This window comes from Chaetodon trifascialis, chromosome 8, assembly GCF_039877785.1.
Source record: "Chaetodon trifascialis isolate fChaTrf1 chromosome 8, fChaTrf1.hap1, whole genome shotgun sequence".
Taxonomy (NCBI): Eukaryota; Metazoa; Chordata; class Actinopteri; order Chaetodontiformes; family Chaetodontidae; genus Chaetodon; species Chaetodon trifascialis.
This window is the reverse complement of record NC_092063.1, coordinates 19,766,722-19,791,318: the sequence shown is the minus strand read 5'-3', so window position 1 is coordinate 19,791,318 and position 24,597 is coordinate 19,766,722. Positions and strand designations below refer to the sequence as shown.

Sequence of the window (24,597 nt, the reverse complement as noted above, 5' to 3'; positions counted from 1 at the left end):
AATTGATGTTAACTTTTGACAAGAGGTTTTTCCTATTTAAAATGCACTTAATGAGCTGTCAACACAGTTTTAACAAACCAGCATTGATTCGTTGTTAGTCAGTGGTGGAGCAGATATAAGTCATACAAGATAAATGTGTTTCAAGACTTCATTTACGAACACACACACTTAATATCCCTAATAATCCTTCTCTTCCTTCCCCAGATGTACAACTTCACCAACTTTGCGATGTCTCTTAACGAGCTGGAGCCTGGCATGGAGGCCATGTTGGCTCCCACAGACTGTCGCTTCAGGCCTGACATCAGAGCCATGGAGAATGGCAACATGGGTAATTCAATATAAACAGTCCCTTATTGGTTTGTAATGGAGTTATGTTTGCCTGAACTTCCAGCGACTTGTTGTGCCCTGCTGAAACCTTTTTTTTTCTTTCAAAATAAAAGCATAATCAGAAGTTGCAGCTGACATTTTCATTACTCTCTGCATAACTGACAAAAAAAAACAAAACATGCACGTTCCCATGATGCTACATTTCTGCTGCTGAATAACACACATAGGAAAGAATGATGTCTTAAACCAGTGTTTCTCAGGTCCTCGGGCCTCACTGCTCTGCATGTTTTAGATGTCTCCTGCTCCAACACACCTGATTCAAATGAGTGGCTCGTTATCAGGCCACTGCAGAGCTTGATGATGAGCTGATCATTTGAATCAGGTGTGGTGGAGGAGCGAAACATCTAAAACATGCAGGGCAGTGAGGCCCGAGGATCGCAATTGAGAAACACTGTCTTAAACTAAGAATAGACAGTGATAAGACAATGCTGCCACCTGCTGGATCATGTCATCTTGTTGATCTAAGAGGTGTTAAAACAACTTTATCACCTTGAAATCATAAACGTATTCTAGCACAAGTCTCTTTCATGATCCATGAGTTAAATGGTACAGCCCCCATGCATCTTGTGTGTATTGTCACTGTGCAGATGAGGCCAGTAAGGAGAAGGAGAGACTGGAGGAGAAACAGAGAGCTGCAAGAAAGGAGAGAGCCAAGAATGATGAGGAGTGGTCTACCAGGTGGGAAACACACAAACACATGCATCCACACTAAACATTCAGATGGTACAAACAATGCAACTACACTGTTGAAAGCTGTAAAACATGACGTGCATCATGTTACAAGAACACCAAAGAGCGGTCACATGCGGACTGCCGAGATCTCCGTTCATGTCATGATGTTTCTGATCGCTGTATTGTGCAGCGTCAGCAGAGCAAACGCACACCTTTGCAGCGCCTTGTTAACAGTTCCACTGAGAAACACAATCACTGTAATAGGATTGAGTTCCTAAAGACAAACTAAAAATGTTGTCCTTGTGAGCAAACTTTGACTTGAAATGGGACATTGTGTGACGCATTAAGGGGGAAATCCTGCAAACGTCTCATCTGTGTCTGCATGTCTTCCAGGTGGTTCCAGATGGGCACCAACCCATTCACCGGCTCCCAGGACTGGCTCTACACCGGTGGCTACTTCAATAGGAACTACCAAGACCTGCCCAATATCTACTGAGAGCCTGCTAGCCTTCATTCTCCTCCTCTTCCTCTATAACCTGGAATGATCTGCCTGCCGTGAAAAGCAGAGAAATGTTAAGAATCCACAAATCCACCCTCATCTCACTGCCTTCATCGTCTTTAAACTGGCCGACAAACACAGCGCTGATTGGAAAGATTTCCAAAGAAGCGGAACAGCCGTCACGTCTGCCTGATGTCCGCCGAGCCTTCAGGTCTTCTTTTTTTCTTCATGTAAAAGATTTTACGCTTTCTTCACTTTAGGCTTCACATAACAACCAGCAAACGTTTGCCATCTCTCTGCCGCGGCATCGTTTAGAGCACAAGAACCATTTTATTCCTGACCAATCGCAGTGGCAGAGAGTTGGTAGATGTGAAACAACGGTAAACGGCCCACAGACTCCATCTGAATGTCTTCACAATCAAACTCTCCTCTGAGGAGCCACCTCATTTAAAGCAGCCGCATTTGTAATTAATTAATGAAGTAAGACACAATAATCGCAGTGATGGATTTCTGGACGCGGACCGACTCCGAATCAGCGGGGAAATCAGGGATGTGAATGTTCCTTTGACTGAAGATGGATCTTGAGGATGCTTTTTCTTTTTTGGAAACTTGTAAAACACATGAAAAGTACATTGTATTCTTTAAAAATCTAAATTCTAAAGAAATAGAGTTCAGTTGGTCAAGATAAATCGAATGCGAGCATGAGCTCATTCCTGTCCATGCATCACGTCCCTAAAACACACTTCTGCTCTCCTGTTAACCCTCCACTTAAAGTTTATGCATCGAAATAAATAAAGACATCAACTAGAAAGCAGAGGTCTCCTCGACAGCAGAGTGGAATGTGTAGCTTGAGTGGGAGCAGACCTGGGATCAGTACAGAAACCATGAACTACTCGAGCAGAGCGCAGGCTTGGCGGCACACCTGAGCTCTTCACCTCTTCAAGATGTAACTCTGCTGTCTTAACACTTGTCCTAGCATTAGCTTCACCTAGTAGAAATGTACAGTGTGGTTAACGATCCATGGTGCTCGCTCCGGATTCCTAAAGGAAAACCAAGAGCGCAGTTCAGACCCAGAGTGAAGAATCACTGAGCTTGAATGTTTATGTGCAGCTTGTATGGTTTGCTAACCTCTGCTGGCAGCTGAGTCACAGCTGAGGTTAGTGATGTTCAAAACAGGCTTCACACCAGGACAGATTAGATTGTTCATCCTCCAGTTTGCCCATTTTTTAGGCACATTTCTGTTTTCCCATCCTCAGCTCACACAGGTTCAGTTGCCTGCTCAGTGACATCGTGTGAATGATTCAGCCAGCAGTGACCTGTTCCTACAGACGCACCCTGCTGACCAAAAAGCTAATGTGAGAAAGGCAGTTGTGTTTTTTTTCCCCTCGTGTAACAAGTGACAGAAGAGTCCGATCAGGTGGTGCCCGGGAGACCAAAATCACTCCCACAGAGTTACCACAGTATCACACTAGAAGATGATTTTGACTCATATTTAAGTCCCAGACTAGACATAACCACAGTCTGTGACACTGAGCAACAGTTAAAGAAATGTCCGTTCATGGTGTGAATGAGTGTACAGATATGTACAGACACTTAAAGCCATATCAACCATGAGAGGGAGTGGATTTGCTGCGTGAATGATCAGGATGTCACACCTCAAAATGTAAGTTAACATTAACCTCACTGTCATCACGTCATGATAAAACATTATTCATGTCAGTGTAATATAAAGCAACATGCACCGTTAGATAACTGCTGTCCGGCTGGAGTGGATGGTGAAGTATCAGTGAAAGAAATACAGAATTAATGTCAAAGAGACACACGATGACTCTCAGAGACGTGAAACGACTACAGAGACAAAAATTGAAGGGAGACGAGACATAAAATGACCTCAGAGACGCACACAGTGACTACAAAGAGACAGAGGACGAGGAGGTTAAGAGAGGTTAAAAGAGGTTAAACGACCACAGAGAGAAAATGACTTAAAAGACATAAGAACTGCAAAGAGACGTAAAAGAGCAGTGGAGACCTTTCATTGTCTCATAATCTGTCCGTGTGTTTTTGATCTGACACTGTAGTAAACAGGAGACTTGCAACGTGAAGAGCGTTGCTCAAACAAAATGTAATACAAAGGTGAAAACTCCCCTGATGAGTGAAAGACAGAGTTGGTACTCAGAGGACAGTCGCCCCCCCCTCCAGCTGACAGAGTGCAGAAAGTCTTAACTCGAAGAGACATCTGTAGCGTGTCCTCTGCATGTTAATTAAGTTTAAGATACACATTTAACACATTTAAAGTTCAGCTGCTCTGAAGCTCCACCTTGATGGTGCACGATATTTAGACAGTTGACTCAGTATTTTGACTCAAATTTGGGGACTGAAATCCACATTCTGCTGAGAGGACAATATATTAATAATAAAATATCACACAGACATAAACTGGACAGATTTGAAGTTTATGAATTTAGCATGTATGCTGAAATTGCATTAATAGATTTTTTTTTTCTCAAATGTTCTGCTAGGAAGGTTTTTATTAGAGCTTCATGCTCCTTCAGTTCACATAAACTTCTCAATCCAAGATTCAGTCAGATGAGTTATGCTGTTGCAGCAGATGGAAAAGAGTCAAAGGCTCGTTCATATTAAACTCTGGTTCATCTCGCATCAGGATTCAGTTCTCTTAATGTGTGATGAGGTGACAACCCTCAGCCCTCCAGGTTCATGTCGTCACACCATAATACTCACATTACCTGCAGGCCTGTTTGCACTGGTGACAGTGGCACTCTTGTTGTCCAGGTTGCTCTCCCGTAAAAAAAAAACAAAAACAAAAAAAGTGCAACAAATCTTACCGGACATGATCTTCACAAATCTTTCTGTGACCATTTTCCTGCATTAGATGTTTAGAAATCATGTTTTCATCACTGCGTTTAGGAGCCTGGACCGTTTCACAGGACCGTCTCTATGCAACGTTTGCACGTCTTCAGCTTTTCAGCTCGAGTCGCCTGATTTATCTCCAAATAATGACTTTGCCTTCTTTAGTTTATCTTAATATATTCCAAATCATTTGAAATGGTTCTAACATGTTGAACTGCGTGGCACTACAACCAGCCCTGTTTGTCATCTCGGACCAACTTAACTTTTCATTCGTGTCTGTTTAAATGTTTATTTCCATGTCGTGCTTAGTTCCTTTTTTTTTTATTTATGTGTATTATTTATGATGTTTGAGGTTTGATGAAAAACATTCTGTTCTGTCAGTTTTTTCCTTCTTTCGCTCTTGATTTCCTTCACTTGGACAGGAATCTGAAGTGTTTTTGTGGAGCAGCAGAGTGTCCAATCGGAGCTGGAAGTGACCATCATTCACCAGCTTCACATCTGTCCATTTTGCTGTGGCCTGTCAGATTTACTAACCAGTGCAGACGGTGTGTTGAATCACTCGTCCCTCTTTGAAGCCCTGCTGGCTGCTTAACTTCACCTGTAAAATCCCAAACAGAATTATTTTCATGCCCAGATCTTTTTTTTTTTCCAACTTGCCATGAAAAAGCTATTAGAAATCAGTCACACCAACACTACTCGAGTTGCTCTCACAGAAGGCTGTGGACTGAACACTGCTGCAGTGGAAAGTTAGTTTTGACTGTAAAGTAAGTTCAGTGCTGCGAGCAGCTGGTAAACACATGAACGGCCACATTCATCAGCACTGATTCAGACCAGTCAGAAAACTAACGCTCTGGCGTTAAACTACATCTAAGTTGTTTCTTCGTGTTGGTTCCTTCTAAAAAATGTCTTCACCCTCCTTCTCTTGGACCGTATCATGGGATTGTCGATGTTATATACGTGTACAAGTGATGCACAGAGGTAATCACAAGCAAAATGGCATATTATTTTGTGCAATTGATTTATTTTTATAGTATTTAAACAGTTTTTGGTGAGAACATTGTACCAGATGTTTTACTTTGAGGTGGGTGACTGTATGGGGTCATATCCAATCTGTGGACAGCTTGGTAGATTAATGAGCGGGGGAAATGTCTACTAATAAAATCCTAATTTCAATTTTTTCGACCACGTCTGCTTCTTTTTAGAATAAATACTGAGGCACAACTCTCCATACTGAGTGACGACACACTGGATATCAAGACGTTTCCATCAATCCTTCTGTCTGAATCTATAGCCAAGTTAGCAGCTATCGATTCTCACTGTAGCCTGATGGCCATGCTAACATGCAGAGGTTCAGCAGGGACAGCATTAACGTGTTAGCTTGCTGACATGCTAACTACCACTGAACACATGGTGGCCCCAGTCTGAGAAGCGCTGCACTAAAGTGACAGAAGTTGCCTTTTGTTGAACACTTCTTGCAAATGAAGACTGAAAAATGACTTCAAATGAGGATGCAGTTACAGAAACATCAGAAACTAAAACACAAGCGTTCACAGCAGAGTTTTGTTTTTATGTATTTGTCTTTTATTTATTTTTCCTGATTGAAATGTATTGTAAGGTCATAATTTGTCATTCATCACATTACATGGCATGATGCACCAGGTCTACTACACCCATTTACAGGAGGAATACACGGAAACATACACAAGGTTTTACAATGGGGAAACAGGAAGTTTAGCTCATTGCACTTACAACAGTGAATGGAACACTTGTAGTCATTTTTAGGCTCTCGACATTTTTCTCTATTTTATTTTCACCCTCTTTTCTTCTTTCAGTTGGGTTATTTTCTGATTTTTTTTCAATTTTTTTTATTTTTATTTTACACATCTCCATTGTCCAATTCACCCTCTTCATCTCCATCTCCCCAAAAATTATCTATCAACCCCAAAAATGACATGGAAGCCAGAATATTTTTCCCTTTTTTTGTTTTTCATGTCATCTCATTTTACAAACACAACATGTATAGAAACTCTACACAGACCAATATGTTTTTATGATTTTTTTTATATCCGAATACAATTTTTTAATGAGTTTTAAACAGTCCGCACGAGCCGGCCACGTACGTGCACAATGAAGTTTTTTGTCATTTCTTATTCAAATCAACAACCGCTCATTTGTTCTGCAGGTTTTGTTGGCTTCACACACACAAAGCACAGGTTTGGGCAGGGAGGTTCAGGTTTGCATACGCTCCAGCTTGTTTCGCTGTGTGGTGTGCAAAGGCCTCTCTCATGCCTGTGCGTGCGTGTGTGGGTGTGGATGTTAGCATGTTTGAGATTCACATGTTGTACAGAACATGTCCTTCATGGCATTTACATGTTGCTGTTGTTGAAGCGGACTCTGGTCGGTACTCGTCTGGTATTTACACTGGAAAAAAGATGGCAGCCCGTGAGGTGGGAGGTCAAAAAGGTTCACAGGGTAAAGGGACGGGTGGGGGTTAGGTTGGGTGGGGGAGGTGTCCAGGTCATGCACTTGTAATTTTACTTTGATGATTCATTACAGGTGAAAGATGAATGAACGCTCCCTGATGGTGAAAACAGTGAAAGATGGACTTTTCCCCTCATGGTTTACTTTGTTTCAGCGTTCTTGCTCTCTTTCACAACCTCTCACCTATGAAACATTTACTTTTTATATATTTATATATATGTATATATTTTACGTGTTTTAAAGTCTTTCTCCGGTCCTGCTATACGTGGACTGTCTGTATGACCGAACAGCAGTTGTGACAGTTACTACACTACGTACTATACAAGCTCTGTATGCTACCTTTTTGGTTAAGAACACACACACACACACAGTCCGGGTTTCCCAAAAGCATTTAAATAAAGTCGATTCCAACTTTTTTCACTCTCTGTGGCGCTAAAAATTTGCCTTTTGTCCTTTTCATGGCTGTACAAGCAAACTCTCTGACTGCATGTAAATACAACCTTATTGCTGAGACTCATGATGTCTGATTCAGAGACGAGCTGAGCCTTTGAGATCTGACTTCTTTTAAACACAGATCTGATGGAAGCAGCTCTCTCAGCTCCACGTCAGGAAATCTGACCCTCTGTGTTCTCATGCAAACTAATAAACACAAGGGTTTCGCTTCGAAACACAATTTGGGAGAATATATGTTTCTGTTTTAGGGGGATTAAAGAAATTATTCCCGAGCAGATTTCATTTCAAATTTGTTAACATCTTGATTTATCTTTTATTTTTGTTTTAACATTTATTGTCTACATTTGTGCTTCAAACACCTCTGAAAAACCAGGCTGTGGCTTGGTGATTCTGCCCACTGGTGATTGCTGTGGTCTGAACTCAAGTCCATTGCGTTCCTGGATTTAGACAGACACCATGCAGAGTATAGACACAGACCACGACTGGCTAGAGGGCAGTAACAGGATGGCTTTCTTCAGTGACCAGTATTGTAGTATAAAAGCCCTTGCTGCTATGCATATGTTAAGTCACCTTCAGTGGCTGCATTCACACAGGAACAAAAACCGTGACATTTTTTACACCTTTTGACGCAGATCTTGTTATTGATGTCTTTGAGGCTGTGTCAGGCAAATATTACTGAATCCCTCTCCATAACAGCAGCCAGGAGAAGATCACATCTTTGTCATCAAGTGTTAAAAATCTGAATTATTGCACCTGCATAAATCCCTCCATTATTTTCTGTTGTCCATTGAACGTCTCTGTTAGCGATGCTGCATTTAGTGTGTGCTTTCCTGAGGCAAAAGTGATTGAGGAACATTTTATTGAACATTTAATTATCATTATTATTATTATTATTATTATTATTTTACAAACTTCCAAAAACATACAACACACAATAGAGGAAGTTGGCATTGGGTTACTTTAAACTCTCTCTCATATTATTTGTTCTACTTTGACACCTAATTTTATGCTTCTGTGGTCTGGTGGCAGTGTACCTGTGAGCTGATCTCTGCAGGCTCACCTGATGTGAAGGACCAGATCCAAACAGAACCAGGATGATCAAACTCTTAATCCTGCGGCTGAATTTAACTCTGCAGAAGCCAAAGGAACGGCCACAAGCCCTGAAAGAAGGTTCATTTTAACAAGGGTTATTATGATGTGTAATCTTCTATATAAAGTAAGACAAGGGAAAATTATGGAGGTATATTTTAGATTTTTTAAAATCTTTTACAACAGTTAATCAATAAGCAATCTAATTATCTGAGATAAAACAAACAGGATGATATATGTTTAGGCAGACTTTTAACAATTTCATTACAGTGGGTGTGTATAAATCCAGTAATAGATAACATCTGCATAAACATAAACTCTCACTCTATACATCTCTAGACTTCAATCCTAAATCTTTCTTCCTGTGTCACTCCCTGTCCGCTCTCTTTCCTCTTTCAGTATGAAAAAAATAAATTCTTACCGTCAATAAATCATCTCATAAACATTTCACTAAAAATATATATACTAACTTCTTATACAGCTTTTATGACTCGTGAGGCTCTGCTCAAATGAGGTGTAGGGAGTTAAGGGATGTTTCCATACTGCATAAGCCACCTCTTCTCTAATCCATATGTCCACAAATAGTTTCTGTGTTGAACCGTCTTGTCACAGCACGCTGTGATGGTACATTTGCAGATATCTTTGAATCTGAGGTACAGAAATTTATGTCCCACAGTGTATTTAGCTTATAAATCTTTGTGTGTTGTGGCAGTGCACCTTTAAACACTTTCTCTCTCTCTCTCTCTCTCTCTCTCTCTCTCTCTCTCTCTCTCTCTCTCTCTCTCTCTCTCTCTCACTCACACACACACACACACACACACACACACACACACACACACACACACACACACACACACACACACACACACACACACACACACACACACTCTCACTCTCACATCACTTCATTCAGTTTAGGAATGCCTGCATTAATAGCCAACAGCTATATTTTCAGTCAAATATAATCTCTAAATGTTAGAATCTGTCATATGTATATATCTGTTTTGGCTTTGTGTGTCACCGAAATATCCTTTAAACATGTCTCTGTCTGCTAAACGAGTGCACATTCAGGTAGCCTGAACCTATGAAGAATTTTAGGCTATGGTCAATAAATAAATAAATAAATAATAGTACAAAAAAGAGGAGCTTCTCTTCTTCAGCCCTGAGCAGACACAAACCATTCTGGGGAATATATTTAACTTATATATATATAAATAAATCTCATTTAATAAATCTCTTAACTTTTCTGTGTACTCCACTACTACTACTGTGTAATTCACAGTAATCAAAACAAAACAAGATGGCCGATAGCTGCTGGGATGCATTCGGGACAGCTGGGATCATTTAATGCTCTTGTCCAGTTCTTGTCTTAAGCCTCAACAAACTGCTGTTGAAGAAGCTCAGAATTTAAAATGCGTTGTATTTTCCTGTTTTTTCTGTCACATACTTCTCAGCAACTGGGCCCTTATTTTACAGCATACTTTGTCGATTTAGTTTTCTGCAAATTGTCTTTAAAACAGACTATTCTCCATGGGACTGTACTACTGTAAAGTCAGTTTTCTATCTAATGTTCTCAGGTATTTGCATTTTGCAGTATCTCTATGTGGTGAACCAGTTTTATTGAAAACAGTGGCGTTTCTGGTGCAGCCACAGTGTCGTCTCCTTACTCATCCTCTCCACTGTAAATGGCATTTCCCAGCTGTCATGAACACATCTTTAGAGAGGGACCCTTTGGCAGAGAGGCCCAGCTGTGTGGAGAGGGGACCCTGAACATGCTCGGTTAACGTAAGTAATACAAAGAGCCTTCTTCTTGTTTCATAACAGACCTCTGACCATATCAAACACCAACACATTCACAGGATCTCCTTATTTTCATCGATGAGAAATGGCCAAAGAATGCAGTCTGGATCTACGATAACTCAGGTGTGATAAACAATGACTATGTGACTTGTCCCATTTGTGTTTTCACTTCCCTTTCTCTCACATTTCTGTTTTTCCAAATATGATTCATTGCATAGAAGGACTGGAGATGAGAGGTCGCCTCTTCTGCCCACCATATTTGTTGTGGTTGAACTCTTGTTTGTCTTGTTTTCTTTTCCACATTGGATGATGGTCATTAAATACACGCATACAGACCCCCACACACACATACAAACATTAGGAACAGAACAATATAGAGGTGACTGAGGTTTTCTGCGCCAGGCGGCATGCGAAGGTTCCCAGCGAGTGTTCACACAGACAATATACAGCAGAAGTTGGTCGGTTCGTTGGTTTTGCTGAAGGCCTCACAATGTTTGGCCCAACAGAGTATGTTTTGAGTACCGAACCGCAGATCCCACAATGCACTGCAGGAGCAACAGCAGGGAGAACACTGACCTGAGAAGTTTCCATGACAACTGACAGTCGAGAGAGAGGTTTTCGGGGGTTGGGTTACAGGTCTGGACGCCGCCACGATAGAAAATTAAAAGTAAAAAAAAAGGCGAGTGACTTTGTGACACAACCAAGTGTGTTATTTTTGGTTCCTCAGTCACATGAGTGCTGTTTTGTTTTGTTTTTTTTCTCTCTTTTTGACACCATTTTTCGAGTGTGCTTTCACGTGCACTGTGCACATTTGACAGAGTGAAGACACATGCTGATACACACTGATGTGTAAGAAGCTCGGCGGGGCTTTTTGCAAACTCCCAATAAACGTCCATCTTGGAAGGTCAGAAGAATCACATCGAAGCCCAAACCCCCGCAGGTGACGATGTCGAGTCCAGTTCTGCCACGTATGTGACTGGTCTGCTTTTCAGTGCCTCTCTGCTGCCCTGCAGTGCTTTCAGATCAGACTCCAGCTGGCCAGTACAAACAGCGCATCACTCCAATCCACTGACTGGCTGATTGAAGACATGATGTCTCACTGTTGGTTGGAGGAGAAGATCTGGGTGGTACCAAGCTCTCGTTTACAGGTGAGCTCCTGCTCTCTGATGTATTAGTACAGCAGTAGTTCAATGTTGGAGTACGTTTTGTGGTACGTTTAAGTCAGACTTGAGCGGTACATCAGTGGTAAGTTAGATAGACGGAAGCAACACAATTCTGTTCCACCAACTTTTAAAATGACACTAGATTGTGCTCTTTACTTTCTTACCTCTTAATCTATTGCTTTTATAAGTATTGATTAGAAATAAGAGTCAGAAAATTGACAAGGGGCTTGATGAGGGTAACAAAACATTACAAAACAGAAATCAAAGAAAAATATCACAATTATCAAAAACAAAGTTAATTCAAAAAATATAAATTAATCTCACTGTGGCCAGTGTTCCAGCTGATATCACTACATAAAAAGGGTGTGATGAAAAATATGTATTCACAGGGTGTAACAAAAAAATATGCCACTTTTAGTTCAAAATAAAACATTTGAAAATGATTAAGGCGATACTGGTAACCTGCAACATAAAAACCAGGCAAACAACAGAAGAAAATCAGAAAAAAATGAAAAGAACACAAGAAATGATAACCACCGACAGCAACATGAGAAATATCTGAGAGCCAAATGTTGTGGAGCAGTTAGAGAAACCCCATCGCCACAAGCACTGCAGGTAAATGTTGTCTTAATGGCTTTGTAATGGCTGAAAAACAACCCAACCACATACGGCTTCACTCCGAATACCAATCAAAATTTTTTTCCTTATAAAAACAAAAGGCTCGTCTTATTCCCGTGGCCTGATTCCTGTGTGTTGCTCCGGAAATCTCTCTTCTTTGTTATTGTTTACGTCGTCTAGCTAAGATGTGTTTCCCAGTGTCTTTATGGCCTCTGTTAAGTAACGATGAACAGTGTAAGGTCTTGGATAGAAAGTTCCATGCATTCCAAACGCCTACATTTTTTAATCCAATATACACTTCTTCAAAGACATGGCAAGTTGAGGATCGTTGGGTGGGGATTAGAAAGAAAGAAGAATCAGCATTCAAGAAACGCAGAGAGGTGAGGGAGAGCGGGACCAAAGGGTTTCAACAGTTCCAATCTGGAATGTAGATAGAAACAGAGCAAACCGTGGAAAGAAACACATGCCGACACGCTCATTCTCTGCGTGTCGGCGACGTGGTTTTTATTGTCTTATTCATTCAACGTCACATTAATTTCCCAAGAGGTCTTTAGTACCAGAAAAGCCTGCAGCAAGTTTTATTCCATTTCCCCGCTCTTTCTTTACTTCGAGGAGAGATAGAAACCAGGAGAGAGGCTGGTTTGGTGCTCTTACTCCTAGTTTGAGCACAGGACTGTGAAACCAAGGATCCTAGCATGCCTGACGCAAAGCTGCCATTTCCTGTATGCCATTAGCAGGAACAAAGCAGCTTTCATATAAACGATGAAGTCATCAACATATGGGAGTAGAATTACACCACCCTTTGATTTCTTTCCATCGATGATGCAGCGTTAAATCCACATGGAGGGCTGAGGTGGTCGATGGCTTCCATTGGTTCCACTCGTCTTCAATGGATGTGGTGGAAGTAGAGCTTCCTCTACTGGTCTGAAAGAGCAGCAAAACAAAAACCTCTTTCTTTTCGTAATTTCTTCAGCGTCTCTTTTTTAAGGAATGGGCGGAGGAGATGTGTCTAACTGCTACAGGTTGGTTCGAGGGCTCCGTGGTAGTTTGGTGGAGTCTAATTCTTTGGCTGGGGATTAGCTGGATTGAGGATAGTCCTTCAGAGGATGGATGTTGGCTTGGAATGGTCTGTGAGAAAACAAAAATGTAATTTAGTTAAAGATACTGAACACAACCCTTTCGTCTTTGTAGATTAAGGTATCAACAATAGATTTCTTGCATAATAACTAAAACAAACATAACTTGTTGCTGTTCAGCTTATTTGCTAATCTAGTGATAGGACTTCAGTATTTCACATACATGAACACAATAGCAAACATTGTTTCGCACTTAGCAACTGCTTTCCTTCCAACATGGGTTAGAGTTATATATATTTTCATAGAATAGAAAAGCTCTATTGTAAGACAGGAGCTCAATATATTTGTGAGTGCGAGAACCATTCGAAGTTGATAATGCATGAGGCACACAGGAAATGAATGAAGGAAATTGCTGTATAAAGTTGCAATGGTGTAAAAATGAAGCTGGCCACTAGATGGTAGTGAAGTCTCAGAAATGCACTATTGATCCACAGTATACAGTATTGTACATGACGGTCTTATGTCATCCAGCACATGAGATATTTGTCATTATTCAGTGAAAGGCAGCTAGACCTGCTCCCCGCAATAAAGCTTGGACATATTTAAATCAGAATCATTCTTTCTCCTGATTTTTCCCTTAAATAAAAAGGGTTGGTGGGGATGATAATGCTTTGTATCTGCATGTATGTGTTTTAAATTCAATGTTACAAATACTGTGGCAAATGAAATTAAAAGAGTTACATAAATTCTGATATCTATCAGTATTTTATTCATCGTTCAGGCATGTTAGTGCATTAAGGCTTCTTGCTGAACAAACCCGAAGCTATGCAGCCCTGACAAAGATCCTTGTCGAGTTAACATGTATTAAATCACCAGTGTCAGTGTTCAGAAAGCCCACAGCGTGCTGGTATCTGTCCTCTGTCTAACATTCATTCATTATGAGAATATCCTACCCTCAGATCTTCCTACACATAGCTGCAAAGAACAATTATGATAATGGAAGCAAGAGCAAGAGTGCAAAGAGTTTGTCTAGTCAGGAAAAATTGAAAATGAACAGTACTTCAACAAAAGCCAAATGTTATTGTTCATAGTGAGCAATTCCAGCATGAACCAGCTGGAGAGGGTAGCAGGAAAATAAGGCCAGAGATATTCCTAACATCCCCAGACACCATGTGAGCCTGTGCTGACACAGCACCTCTCGATAAAATGGGAAAGGCGCATGTAACATTTCTGCCTGAAATAACACAGCACTGAAGTTACTTGTATGATCTGGCACATCAGATTTACGTCACAGCTCTGAGGAGAAGGCCTTTTATTGTGCAAACTAGGTGCAGCTAAGTGCTCTTTTGCTTAGTATTCAACTATAATTCTTCTGTACTTCTGCAAACTGGGATATTTTTCACTCTTGCATTTGCTTCTAAACCTTCTCCCTGCTTCAGGCTAACAGAGAGCACTTCAGAGCATATATAGACACTGCAGTATTTAGGCCCAACATAAAACATCTGTGTATCCCAGACACTATAGATTCACCTGTGGCCACGGTAGCTTCCAGCGTCTCTACAATGCTGTTATATACACAAAATGACTAATTTTATGTGATGAATTGTCGCAAAGGAGGTTTGTGTATTTGTATAACTAATATTTGTAAACCAAATGTATAATTTCTTGCCAAATCAGGTATTTTTAGAAGCTCTGGGACTCTATAATCAAGTATCAACATGTTTCCTAAATGGATCTATGAATCCTTGCACAATCACTGCCCTCTGGTTTTCCTTCCCACTGTGCCTGACCCAGATTAACTCCTGCAAACATGCTGTATATTTTATGTGTCCAGCACCAGACTTAATCTGTTCCAGTGAATACAGACCCCCAAAGGGCTAGTACACAACACACACACACACACACACACACACACACACACACACACACACACACACACACACACACACACACACACACACAGGCATGATGACGCACTCAAAGATGTATGAATATAGGCATGGACACATGCACACACACACTCGCTGACTCATTGGACAGAGGGAGGGAGGGAGGGAGGGAAAAAACCACTACATGGCCTAAAGTACATGGACAGGTGCTGCTGTGTACACCATAGCTCCACTTAAGGGAAACTTTAAAGCTGCAGTATATAATGATTTTTTAGACAAGAGAGAATTTCCATTTCCTGAGTCATTGTGACAATGTGCCTGTGCATAATGTGAGGTCCATAAAGAAATGTTTTTCCCAGTTGGTGTGAAAGAAGTTGGCTGACCTGCACAAAGGCCTGGCTGCAACCCCATCCAGCACCTCTGGGCTGAACTGGGAGTGGAACTGGAGCCAGGACAACATCAATGCTCACTAATGCTAACTAATGCTGAATAGGAGAAAATCCCTGGGGCCAGGTTTTAACAATTCAAAGCCTCCTAGAGGAGTGGAGGCTGTTCTTACTACATATCAATACCCATGGTTTGGGAATGAGATGGTCAACCATCACATTTGGGTGTGTGCTGTTGTCAACTTACGTTCTAGTCATGTAGTGTACCATTGAGAGCAGTGAGGGGCTTGACAGGCAAGAATGGGACAGAATGGAGTTGAAAGAGCAAGACATTTTGTTTCTCCATGGGTGGTGAGGGGGCTGAAAGTAGAAATGGAAGAGCCAGAGAACTAAAATGGGGAGAGCCTTAAAGTAATAGAAGGAACAAGACAAGACATACAGAGCGAGAAAGCGAATGAGAAAGTGGGAATCTTGACAGACCAAGAAGTGAGAAAGCGAGAGAAAAAGGAGAGAAAAAAGCAGTGATGTTTGACAGTGTAGGAGGAGAGGTTTCTCTTTGCAGCAGTCAGCGCATGGCTGCACAGCACACAGAGACATACAATCCAGGCTCAGTATATTATCTTTTATGGCACACGTGCAACATCAATGCCTGCTCATCCCCCACGGTGCATCTAAAGCTTCAAAACCCACTGCACTGAGGCAAAATACTGTACCTCCAATGAAAAACAAGAGCATGGAACAGATTTTCTGTCTTTACTGCCCTTACATAACACACACCCCCACCCTTTATCAGAGCCACATGCCATGAAATGAGCTCCTCCTTAAAATTACAATCAAACATAACTAATATCCTTTAGCAATGTTTATGTTTTATGTTTATGTTGAATGAATGCCTTCAACACGCCTTGTGTAAGGACGCTGTCACCATCAGAGGATTCAAAAAAGTAAATGCCCACACCAGTTTCGAAGTGTCAAAAGATTGATCGTTGAATAGCATTTTTGATTAGTTTACAATGTAGTTAACTCACTAATGCTGCTAGCAAAACCGTGCTAACAACCGCTGACTTTAATCACACAAAAATTTCAGAATTGTCATTGATCTACAAAGGAACAATGTGTGACACACTGAACCTCTAAATACAGACTTCTGAACCTTTATGCAACATAATATTGTATTTGTAAAACACTGTAAGGAGCCGAAGCTCATTTCTGTAATTTCAGAGAATTACAGTAAACACTTGGGCACAACCTGATGGGTCAGCACGATGCAAAACAGTTTAGCAAGAGTTTCTTTAACTGTTTCAAACCCACCTCTCTGCCTGTATTCTCAGCTTTGTATCATATAATTACAAAACCACTTTTGTGCCTTTTCCCTCTGAATTGTTCATCTGACCTGTTTATATTTAGGTTTTGTGATCTTTAAGTGTTCGTCACACCTCAGAAATAATTCATCACTTCTGTGATGTTGTTATCAAAGTGAAGATAAATACACCCTAAAATATACCTTCAACATTTTTAGACTTTAGAAAGGCACCAATGTGCGATGACAGCACAGTCAGAGCAAGTCAGATGCTCTGAGAGACGAATCAGTCTGCTGGGCTCAGTGACTCACACTGAATGATGATTAAAGACAAACTCTGATGCCAGTTTAATTTTGTTTTTGAGCAACATTTTGCTTTGGCTCTTTGATTCATCAGGAGACTGATTGAGCTGCAGGGCTGGTTCTGATCGTGTTTGGAGCTTGATGTTTCATTGTCACTTAACTCTATAGGTTCAAGTCAGACAGTGGTTCATGAATTGCTGGCTTGCTCTGGGAACAAGAGAAAGTTTTGGTGAAAGTTTTTTTTTGGGTTGAGCTTGACAGCAGGCTTTTAAACTCATACAACCCAGATGCCAGTGATTTTCAGGAGCAAGCCACGATACAGCAGCTGCAAAAACACAGAGGCAGCGACATAACTGGCTTCAGGCTGCGCTGGAGGAACAAGCTTGTATCCACATGACAACGATTTAGATATGGAGATGGAGAACTACAGATGTACAAATGTCCTGAAGGCAAAGTGATAAGTAAATTACAACTGTGCTTTTGTACTCAGATTGTTTTTCTTAAGGTTAGGTTTTCTAAAGGGGCCCTGCCTTTGTTGGCACATTGCAGCTTATCTTGCTCTGTGACTGATACCAGTTGATGAGTGGAATGGTGTACAGCCACCTGCTCCAATCAGGAGCATGTGCAGAATATTTCTGAAAAGTTTGCCATGCTGGTGTTTGATCAAAGATTCTATGTCAACCATCATGCAATAGACCTGTCTGTGTGATCCAAAGCCCAAAACATATGGAACTGTATCAGCTCATATAGGTTTTTCATTCAAAAGCAATCCTACAGGAATTTTCAAGTGTGCTGAGTCGTCTCGCAAAATCACATGATCTGGATGATTTAAAACGAACATAAACACAGACGTTCTCATTTGTCAGTGACCTTTAGTGTCCCATGATTATGTTTTGATACAGTACCTTATCATCCCGAAAAAATACAATAAAAAATATTGACAGTTAACTAACCAATCAGTCAGTCCCAATCCATGATTGATTAAACGCTGCCAGAATCAGTGCTAGCTAACATTCCAGTTTTGCAACCAATCTCATTCCCTCAGTGTTATGAAGTATCAGAGTATAATTCTTCTAAACCTTCAAAGTTCAGGATTTGGTTGATAATACACATGATATAAAATGACTAATATCAGACCAAATAAACACAAACTACTAAACAGATGTTCCTATTTTAGCTTTTGTAAAACTGAATCTGATGGGAAAGTTAAAGGCGACTTACTGTCTGTCCTGCCAGAGAGAGCGGTGTGTTCTCTCTGCCAGTGCGTGCTCAGGCCTGAGACATGAAGTATCCAGAGGATTCCAGTCCTTGTTGGCTGCAACAGGAAGCAGCAGCATTTTAGATTAGGTGTTTTTCTTAATAGGAAAATCCACCCTCTGACACACAGTTCAACATTATTGGACCAGACAAACTCCACTGCATCCCAATGTGCTGCATATAGTTAAATGGGTATTTTTCCCTTACTTTACGAGGCTAACATAGAGTTAACATAGAAGTCAGTGTATGCTACTTTGACCCAGATTCAATGTAGATGCTGTTACATCATCAGTGTGCACTATTTCTTTCCCCTCAAACGAGGGAACTCCAGAACAAGGTTCACGGCAAAGACTCAGGCTACGTTTACACTTAGGGAAAACGCATATGTTTTCATGTGGTTTGGCCTCTCGTTTACACGCAAACAGAGTTTTTTTCACAGAAAACGATCATTTTTAAAAACTCTGGCCAAAGTGGAGATTTCCGAAAACGCTGTGTGTTGGCGTGTAAACAGGGTTAAACAGCGTTTCAGGTTCCAAAACGTCACAACATGCAAAAACGATTTGAAAACGATGTTGTGTGCACAATGTTATTTTTGAAAATGGAGGGGCCAAAATACTGTATCTGTTTTCCAAAACACCCTGCTACGTGTAAACGTAGCCTCAAAAGTTTCTGTTGCAACCAAACATACAGTTCAGCCACTGCATCAGCTCCTCTGATTGATGGTAAGTTAATTAGTGAAAACAGCTGGTGAATGAGGAGTGTTGGCCAGCCAGAGTTCCTGGCTGGAAACTGTGGCAGAAAATAAAAATACCAACTAATCACAAGTCCACATGTGTGCAGGCATTTCTTAAAACAGGGGTTTTCCTCCTTGTTCTCAAAACAAATCCTGCACATTCAAGCACTATTTAAAAAACTCTCTGTCCATATAAAAATGCAAAGTGAAGTGATGTCAACAGCATACCAAACAAAAGGCAGCAATATAACCTTAACCTTAAAGCCACGTTGGCCAAGCAGAAGCCAGAAAAAAACTATTACAGATAGTTAATCTGTAACTGGAGGTCCAGTCCTACCATGGTGAAGGTCTGACCCACCTTTGCCTTAATAAACAAAGGAGATAACAATGGCTACATTTTGACAAGTATTGTAGTACGTATGGACTAAGCCTAAGATATACAGGGATTGCAGGTAAAATGACAATTTATATACTCACCAGTATGCTCAGCTCTCCTCTCTGCACCCCCCCCCCCCCCCCCCCCCCCCCCTCTTTTTCTTGTCTCTCTTTTAGTAAATCAAAAGCTGGGGGAACTTCACAGGTTTTTCTGGTACAAAGCCTCGTGACGTCTTCATTTGACATTTACATAGTCCTGCAAACACATGGAAACATTCACTTAGTTTATAATTCATTTTAATTTCATGTTAGACAAGCTTCGGAAAGGAAAGGAAAGGAAAGGAAAGGAAAGGAAAGGAAAGGAAAGGAAAGGAAAGGAAAGGAAAGGAAAGGAAAGGAAAGGAAAGGAAAGGGGCCTTTCTGTGTGGAGTTTGCATGTTCTCCCCGTGTTCACCTGGGGTATCCTCCATAAAATACCCCCACTAAAAATATTCAAGAAGATCACCACCTGACCAGTGGTGACAAAAGGAACTGGGTCCCCGGGCGCCGCTGTCGGCTGGCAGCCCACCGCTCCTAGTCTGCCGCATAGGAAGGACTTGCCAGGATGGGTTAAAAGCGGAGAAAAGAATTTCACTTAAGCATGGTGTGTGCAGTTTCCCCTGTAACTCTCCATGTTGTGTTGTTACTAATAATGGGATGTCGTCTTCTTCTTCCTCAATCAAAGCTGTGTTGTTGCTGTGCCTCTAAATGTACAGCAGGCAGGTTATTTCCATATTCAGGGTGGGGTTCCCCATTGAGAGAAGTCTTGATAAATGCAGGCCAAGCTGCAAATCATTCACTTCTCTCAGTGCTGTCCATTTACATCGCCCCCAGACCAACTCCTTTCAATGCACAGGCCCAATAATAATAATTGTGTGTGGCTATGCAAGGCCCATCTTTTACTGTCTTATTCATTGTTCTGGGATTTTAAAACCTCAAAACTTGGAATGTGTTTTTGGTTTCATGTCTTTGGGAAGTCCATTCTCAAATAAATCACATCTCAAAGCAGTCAAGTCCATGTGTCCAGCTCTGGTGGTGGTAGTGTATACAGTGTGTGTAACCTTCGACTTGACGCCACTACATCACAGCGCTCTGTGTTCAGCAGTGATAACCTGCTCTGTAAACACACGCCCTGTTTGATACCGACAGGGTGTCATAGCAGGAATAAGATGTCATTGTCAGTGTTAAATTTTCAGGAGCAAAGAATAAGAAACACACAGAGAAGAAAACACACAAAGATTCACAGACACACTGCTGTGGGAACACACTGCCTGTTCTGAGTAAACCACTTTAAGCTGCTCACTCTCTGTTGCCGAAAAGAGTCAACACACAACATGCTGGAGCTATCTGTCAATATCCCAGTAGACTTTGAACCAGCAGCATCGCACAGATCTATTTTTATACCTAATGCTGAGATGCACTTGCTCACTGAAGAATAGAAGAACTGTTTCCAGTTTTTTGTCCAGTCATTGACCAAAACTACTGCTGATGACTTTGTACTTTTATTTAACACGTCATTGCACTTGCTCTACCAGCTAAATAAATTAATTAATCTATGTGGCATTCCTAAGAAATTAACATAATTGTCAGCTCAGGTAAAAACAAGACAAAGGATTAAGTTGAACTGCTCTTTTCAAACTGTTTTGTATCTAAGAAACTCAGCTGAGGCAAAGTCCCAATAGAAAATAAACCCCCTTCCAGGTTCCCACTCTGTTTTCAGTGCTCCTTTAATGAATGATCTGTGTTCTGCAGCTCTTGACTTTACGACTTATTGAGGTACACAGGAGAATGACATGAAAGAAATGACGCACCTTAATCTTGGCACCTCAGAAGAAAGAGGTGAACTTCTTGCCAAAGCCGGAGATAGCTGGAGGAAAGTGGACAACAAAAAGAGGTTAAATAGTTCTGTAGTTTTGCATCTCTCTGTGGTCATTTTGCATCTCTTGGTAGTTTTGTGTGATTAACTTTGAAACAAGAAATGTTAACAGTGACTTTAAACATAGGCCTAGATCCCCCTGTAGCCCTTGGCCAAGTGGTCAATAAAGTAACTATCTAGTTGGAAAAGTGTTTTTAACCAACAATTACTAAACTATCAGTATGGTGGTGATCTATAGTAATAGCTGATACCTTTTCAACATGACTGATATCCTTCATTACATTTAAAGGGTGCTGTTATTTAGTGACTTTTTTGCCATACCTTCTCCCAGTTTGCCAGCCTGCTCAGCGGCTCCTCCAGGCAGGATCTTGGACAACACGCTGTCTCCCTCCATGCCAGGCTGACCTGCTGCTGCACTACCGATGCCTCCTGGCCTAGGAGCTGCCTTGGAGCCTGGAGAGAAAAACAGAGAGTAGACGTGAGGACAACCAGAGGACAAGAGGAGTCAGTATCTGTGCAGGTCTAATATTAGGTGGCATATGCCAGTGTACATATTTTTTCTTATTCCATGATGACGTCTTTGGTGTCAAGTGCTCAAGTGCTGTTGTGCTTGTCTTTTCAGTGCACTTTCCAAAAACATTTCTCTTCCTTCAGTGGCACTATTGCCCCTGTTGATTTTTTCCTGCCCTGCCAGTGTACTGATTCAGTGATTATTCCTAAAAGTACTTATCAATTGTTAGATATTTCATTTAACAAGTGACAGATAATAAAGTTTGAGATTAACAGTATGGTTAAAGTAAGGTTAAGAAACTAAAAAACTCTTGGCTATGGCTGTGTAAAGATAGATAGCTGCAGCTACCTTTTATTTTCATCACCAATTAATCAGACAATCTCTTGAAATAAAATGTCAGAAAATAGTGAAAAACAACAATTTCCTGAACTGACATATTCAAGCTGCTTGTTTTGTCCAACAGATGCTCTAAAACAGACACGTATTCACAATATTGAGAAGAAACTCGCAAATACTCAAATGTGAGTAGTTGGAACCAGTCATTGGATTTTTGCTAATCTGAATATTTAAACAGTTAATCAGTAGCCCAAATTGTTGCCTATGACCTGATGAGCAAATATATTTATTGTTTCAGGTCTAGGGAGGTCATTGTCCTGGTACAATATATTATTAAAAAACACAAGATCGATCTCTATATCTACCAGACTGCAGAAAAGACCATCTGCTTCCTGCATCAGCACTGAATTTATAACATAAACTTACAAACATGAATGTATTTCGTAGAGAAATTGAATAACCCTCACACTGTCCCACCCACCTACAGACTGCCTACTGACTCAACAAATGAACTTAAATACTTAATATGAAATTTTCTTGCTAACTAACTCACTATGAAGTGACTTCAACCTGATCTGCTGCCTTGAAATGAAACCCCTCCCACTGTGGGATAATCTGCAGATTAATCTCAGATTAGATGAAACAGCACACACCAGTTACATAATACAGACACAGTGGGCAGCAGCTGGCCAGAAGTGATGGGAGTCTGTGTGTGTGTGATTATTATACTGTACCTATGCCCGTGAGCGGGGGCTGGGCAGCTTTTGTGGCCATGACAGGCGCCGCCTTTGCTCCAATAGCTGTTGCCGGTGGTGTGTCAATCTTGGCCTGCAGAGAAAGCGACATGGAGAAGATGAAAACAGCAGGAGTGACTCTTCCTGACTTTAGTAAGACAGGAATGAGAGGAATGTGAGATTTATCTCCATTTGCTCAAACAAAACCTGGAAGAGAGAGTGAGACAGAGAGAGATAAAGAGAGGCAGCAACAAAAGGGAGAGAAAAGAAAGAGAGGCAGCAACAGAGGGTGATAGAGAGAGCTGCTCCCCATGTTCTGTTGTGACAGCTATGATGAATGACATGAATGATGACAGACTGAATGATGGGTTTCAACATCTTCAGAACAGCCAAGTGTCAGTCTGAGGATTCCTGTTGAGAAAGTTAGCCACCTCTGCTCGGAGGTCCATTCAGCATTTTAAGATTGAAGGCAGAGAATACTGTATGTTAGAGTAAAAATATTGCAACCTAGCATATATATTTAATCAATGCATTTATATATTGTCTGGACAGCTCTCAGCCAGTTAGTTAAAGTAGGCCATTAGATGATTACAGCTCTCACTTAAAATGAGAGCTATCACTGATCATACCGACACAGTTGAGACATTCCCAGTTAAGTGATTTGGCGAATAAATAGCACAATTTATGTACAGATGAATCCCAGAGGACCTGAGGAGAGCTGAATAAATTAAATATAAGATCTTGCTCCATTATCTTCATACCAGGAATTTCAATGTACTATTATTACTTTTTGAAAGTTTCCTCGAAAACTTTGTTTGCAATTGCCTCCATTGTTGCAATATAAACTCCAAATGAGCGAACTTGATCCTTTGATGAATGAATCTCTGAGTGAGCCTCAGTTTTGTGCTGAGTTCTGATGTTGATGTCAATCAAACTTGATTTCAAGCAGTTTAAATCACGCTAACCTGAATGAAGGGTGGCATATGAATAACATATAATTGATTTCAGTAAACATTTGCAAATGTTGCCACTGTAGATGTCCCACATTTTCTTCCCTGCATTTCTTTGTCTAAGTGGACTACTCTGGAAATGTTCTGCTGAGTCACTGTGGGCAGTTTGAATGCTTTGTGTTGCTCTGCCCTCAACATTTGAGGACTAAATTACAGCGGCTGCTGCTGCATGAGCAGAGAAAGGCTTCAAGAAAGATGCAGACCAGACCTTCTCTGACATCCATCACTGTAACAGGAAATACAGTATGTCTGGTTCTGGCTCTGTTGTGATCTCTCAAATTTTTAAGTTCTTACTTTGTGTCTTCTGTTTTCTGTAAAGTGCTTTGTGTCGCTCCTGTTTAAAAACACTCATGAATAAAGTTGACTTGGCTTGCCAGACACTGGGCTGATGCCAAATAATCACATAATATTCTTTAGTTGTTCCCCCACTGACTCCAGTTTAGCAGCAAAGCTGAGGTGATACATTATGATGCACCATGCAGCACACAACATTTCATTATTTAAAACCGCTTAATCAATGCTTTTAATTACACAATGCACCTAACATAAGAATGTAAGTGAATGAGCTTTCAGACTCAATAATAATCACGTGACAAATTCTATTTGCTGTTTATGGCTTCCTGTCAGAGCTATTCCACTGCAGAGCTTTCAGAATAATTTCCATGAGAAATTCCTGCATCATTTGATATCAGACCATATGAATTATGTCACTTTGCTTTCTCGCTGATTGTACAACAACGAA

The 24,597-nt window shown here is 40.9% G+C and overlaps 2 protein-coding genes and 1 long non-coding RNA gene across 6 annotated transcripts in view; 1 reads left to right on the top strand and 2 right to left on the bottom strand.

The window, feature by feature from the left end:
• Positions 1-5,599, top strand: part of LOC139335410 (oxysterol-binding protein-related protein 2-like) — a 28,697-nt gene extending 23,098 nt beyond the window's left edge. The window contains exons 12-14 of the mRNA XM_070969008.1: positions 205-328; positions 975-1,065; positions 1,453-5,599. Coding sequence (XP_070825109.1) covers positions 205-328; positions 975-1,065; positions 1,453-1,555 — 318 coding nt within the window. The 3' untranslated portion in view covers positions 1,556-5,599. The remainder of the gene's footprint in view (positions 1-204; positions 329-974; positions 1,066-1,452) is intronic.
• Positions 5,600-7,703: 2,104 nt separating this feature from the next.
• LOC139335043 (uncharacterized) lies at positions 7,704-9,978 on the bottom strand. Its single transcript, XR_011602414.1, has 2 exons — positions 9,279-9,978; positions 7,704-9,166 (listed from the first exon to the last, which is right to left on the bottom strand). It is a non-coding gene; the product is annotated as an uncharacterized lncRNA (long non-coding RNA).
• Positions 9,979-10,011: 33 nt separating this feature from the next.
• Positions 10,012-24,597, bottom strand: part of bsna (bassoon presynaptic cytomatrix protein a) — a 155,517-nt gene continuing 140,931 nt past the window's right edge. For 3 of the 4 annotated variants that reach the window (XM_070968426.1, XM_070968430.1, XM_070968428.1), the window contains 6 exons: positions 22,846-22,939; positions 21,586-21,717; positions 21,200-21,255; positions 19,452-19,605; positions 18,206-18,299; positions 10,012-13,158 (listed from right to left, as the gene is read on the bottom strand). In XM_070968426.1, coding sequence (XP_070824527.1) covers positions 21,215-21,255; positions 21,586-21,717; positions 22,846-22,939 — 267 coding nt within the window. In that variant the 3' untranslated portion in view covers positions 10,012-13,158; positions 18,206-18,299; positions 19,452-19,605; positions 21,200-21,214. The remainder of the gene's footprint in view (positions 13,159-18,205; positions 18,300-19,451; positions 19,606-21,199; positions 21,256-21,585; positions 21,718-22,845; positions 22,940-24,597) is intronic. The other variant, XM_070968427.1, reaches the window with a different exon arrangement.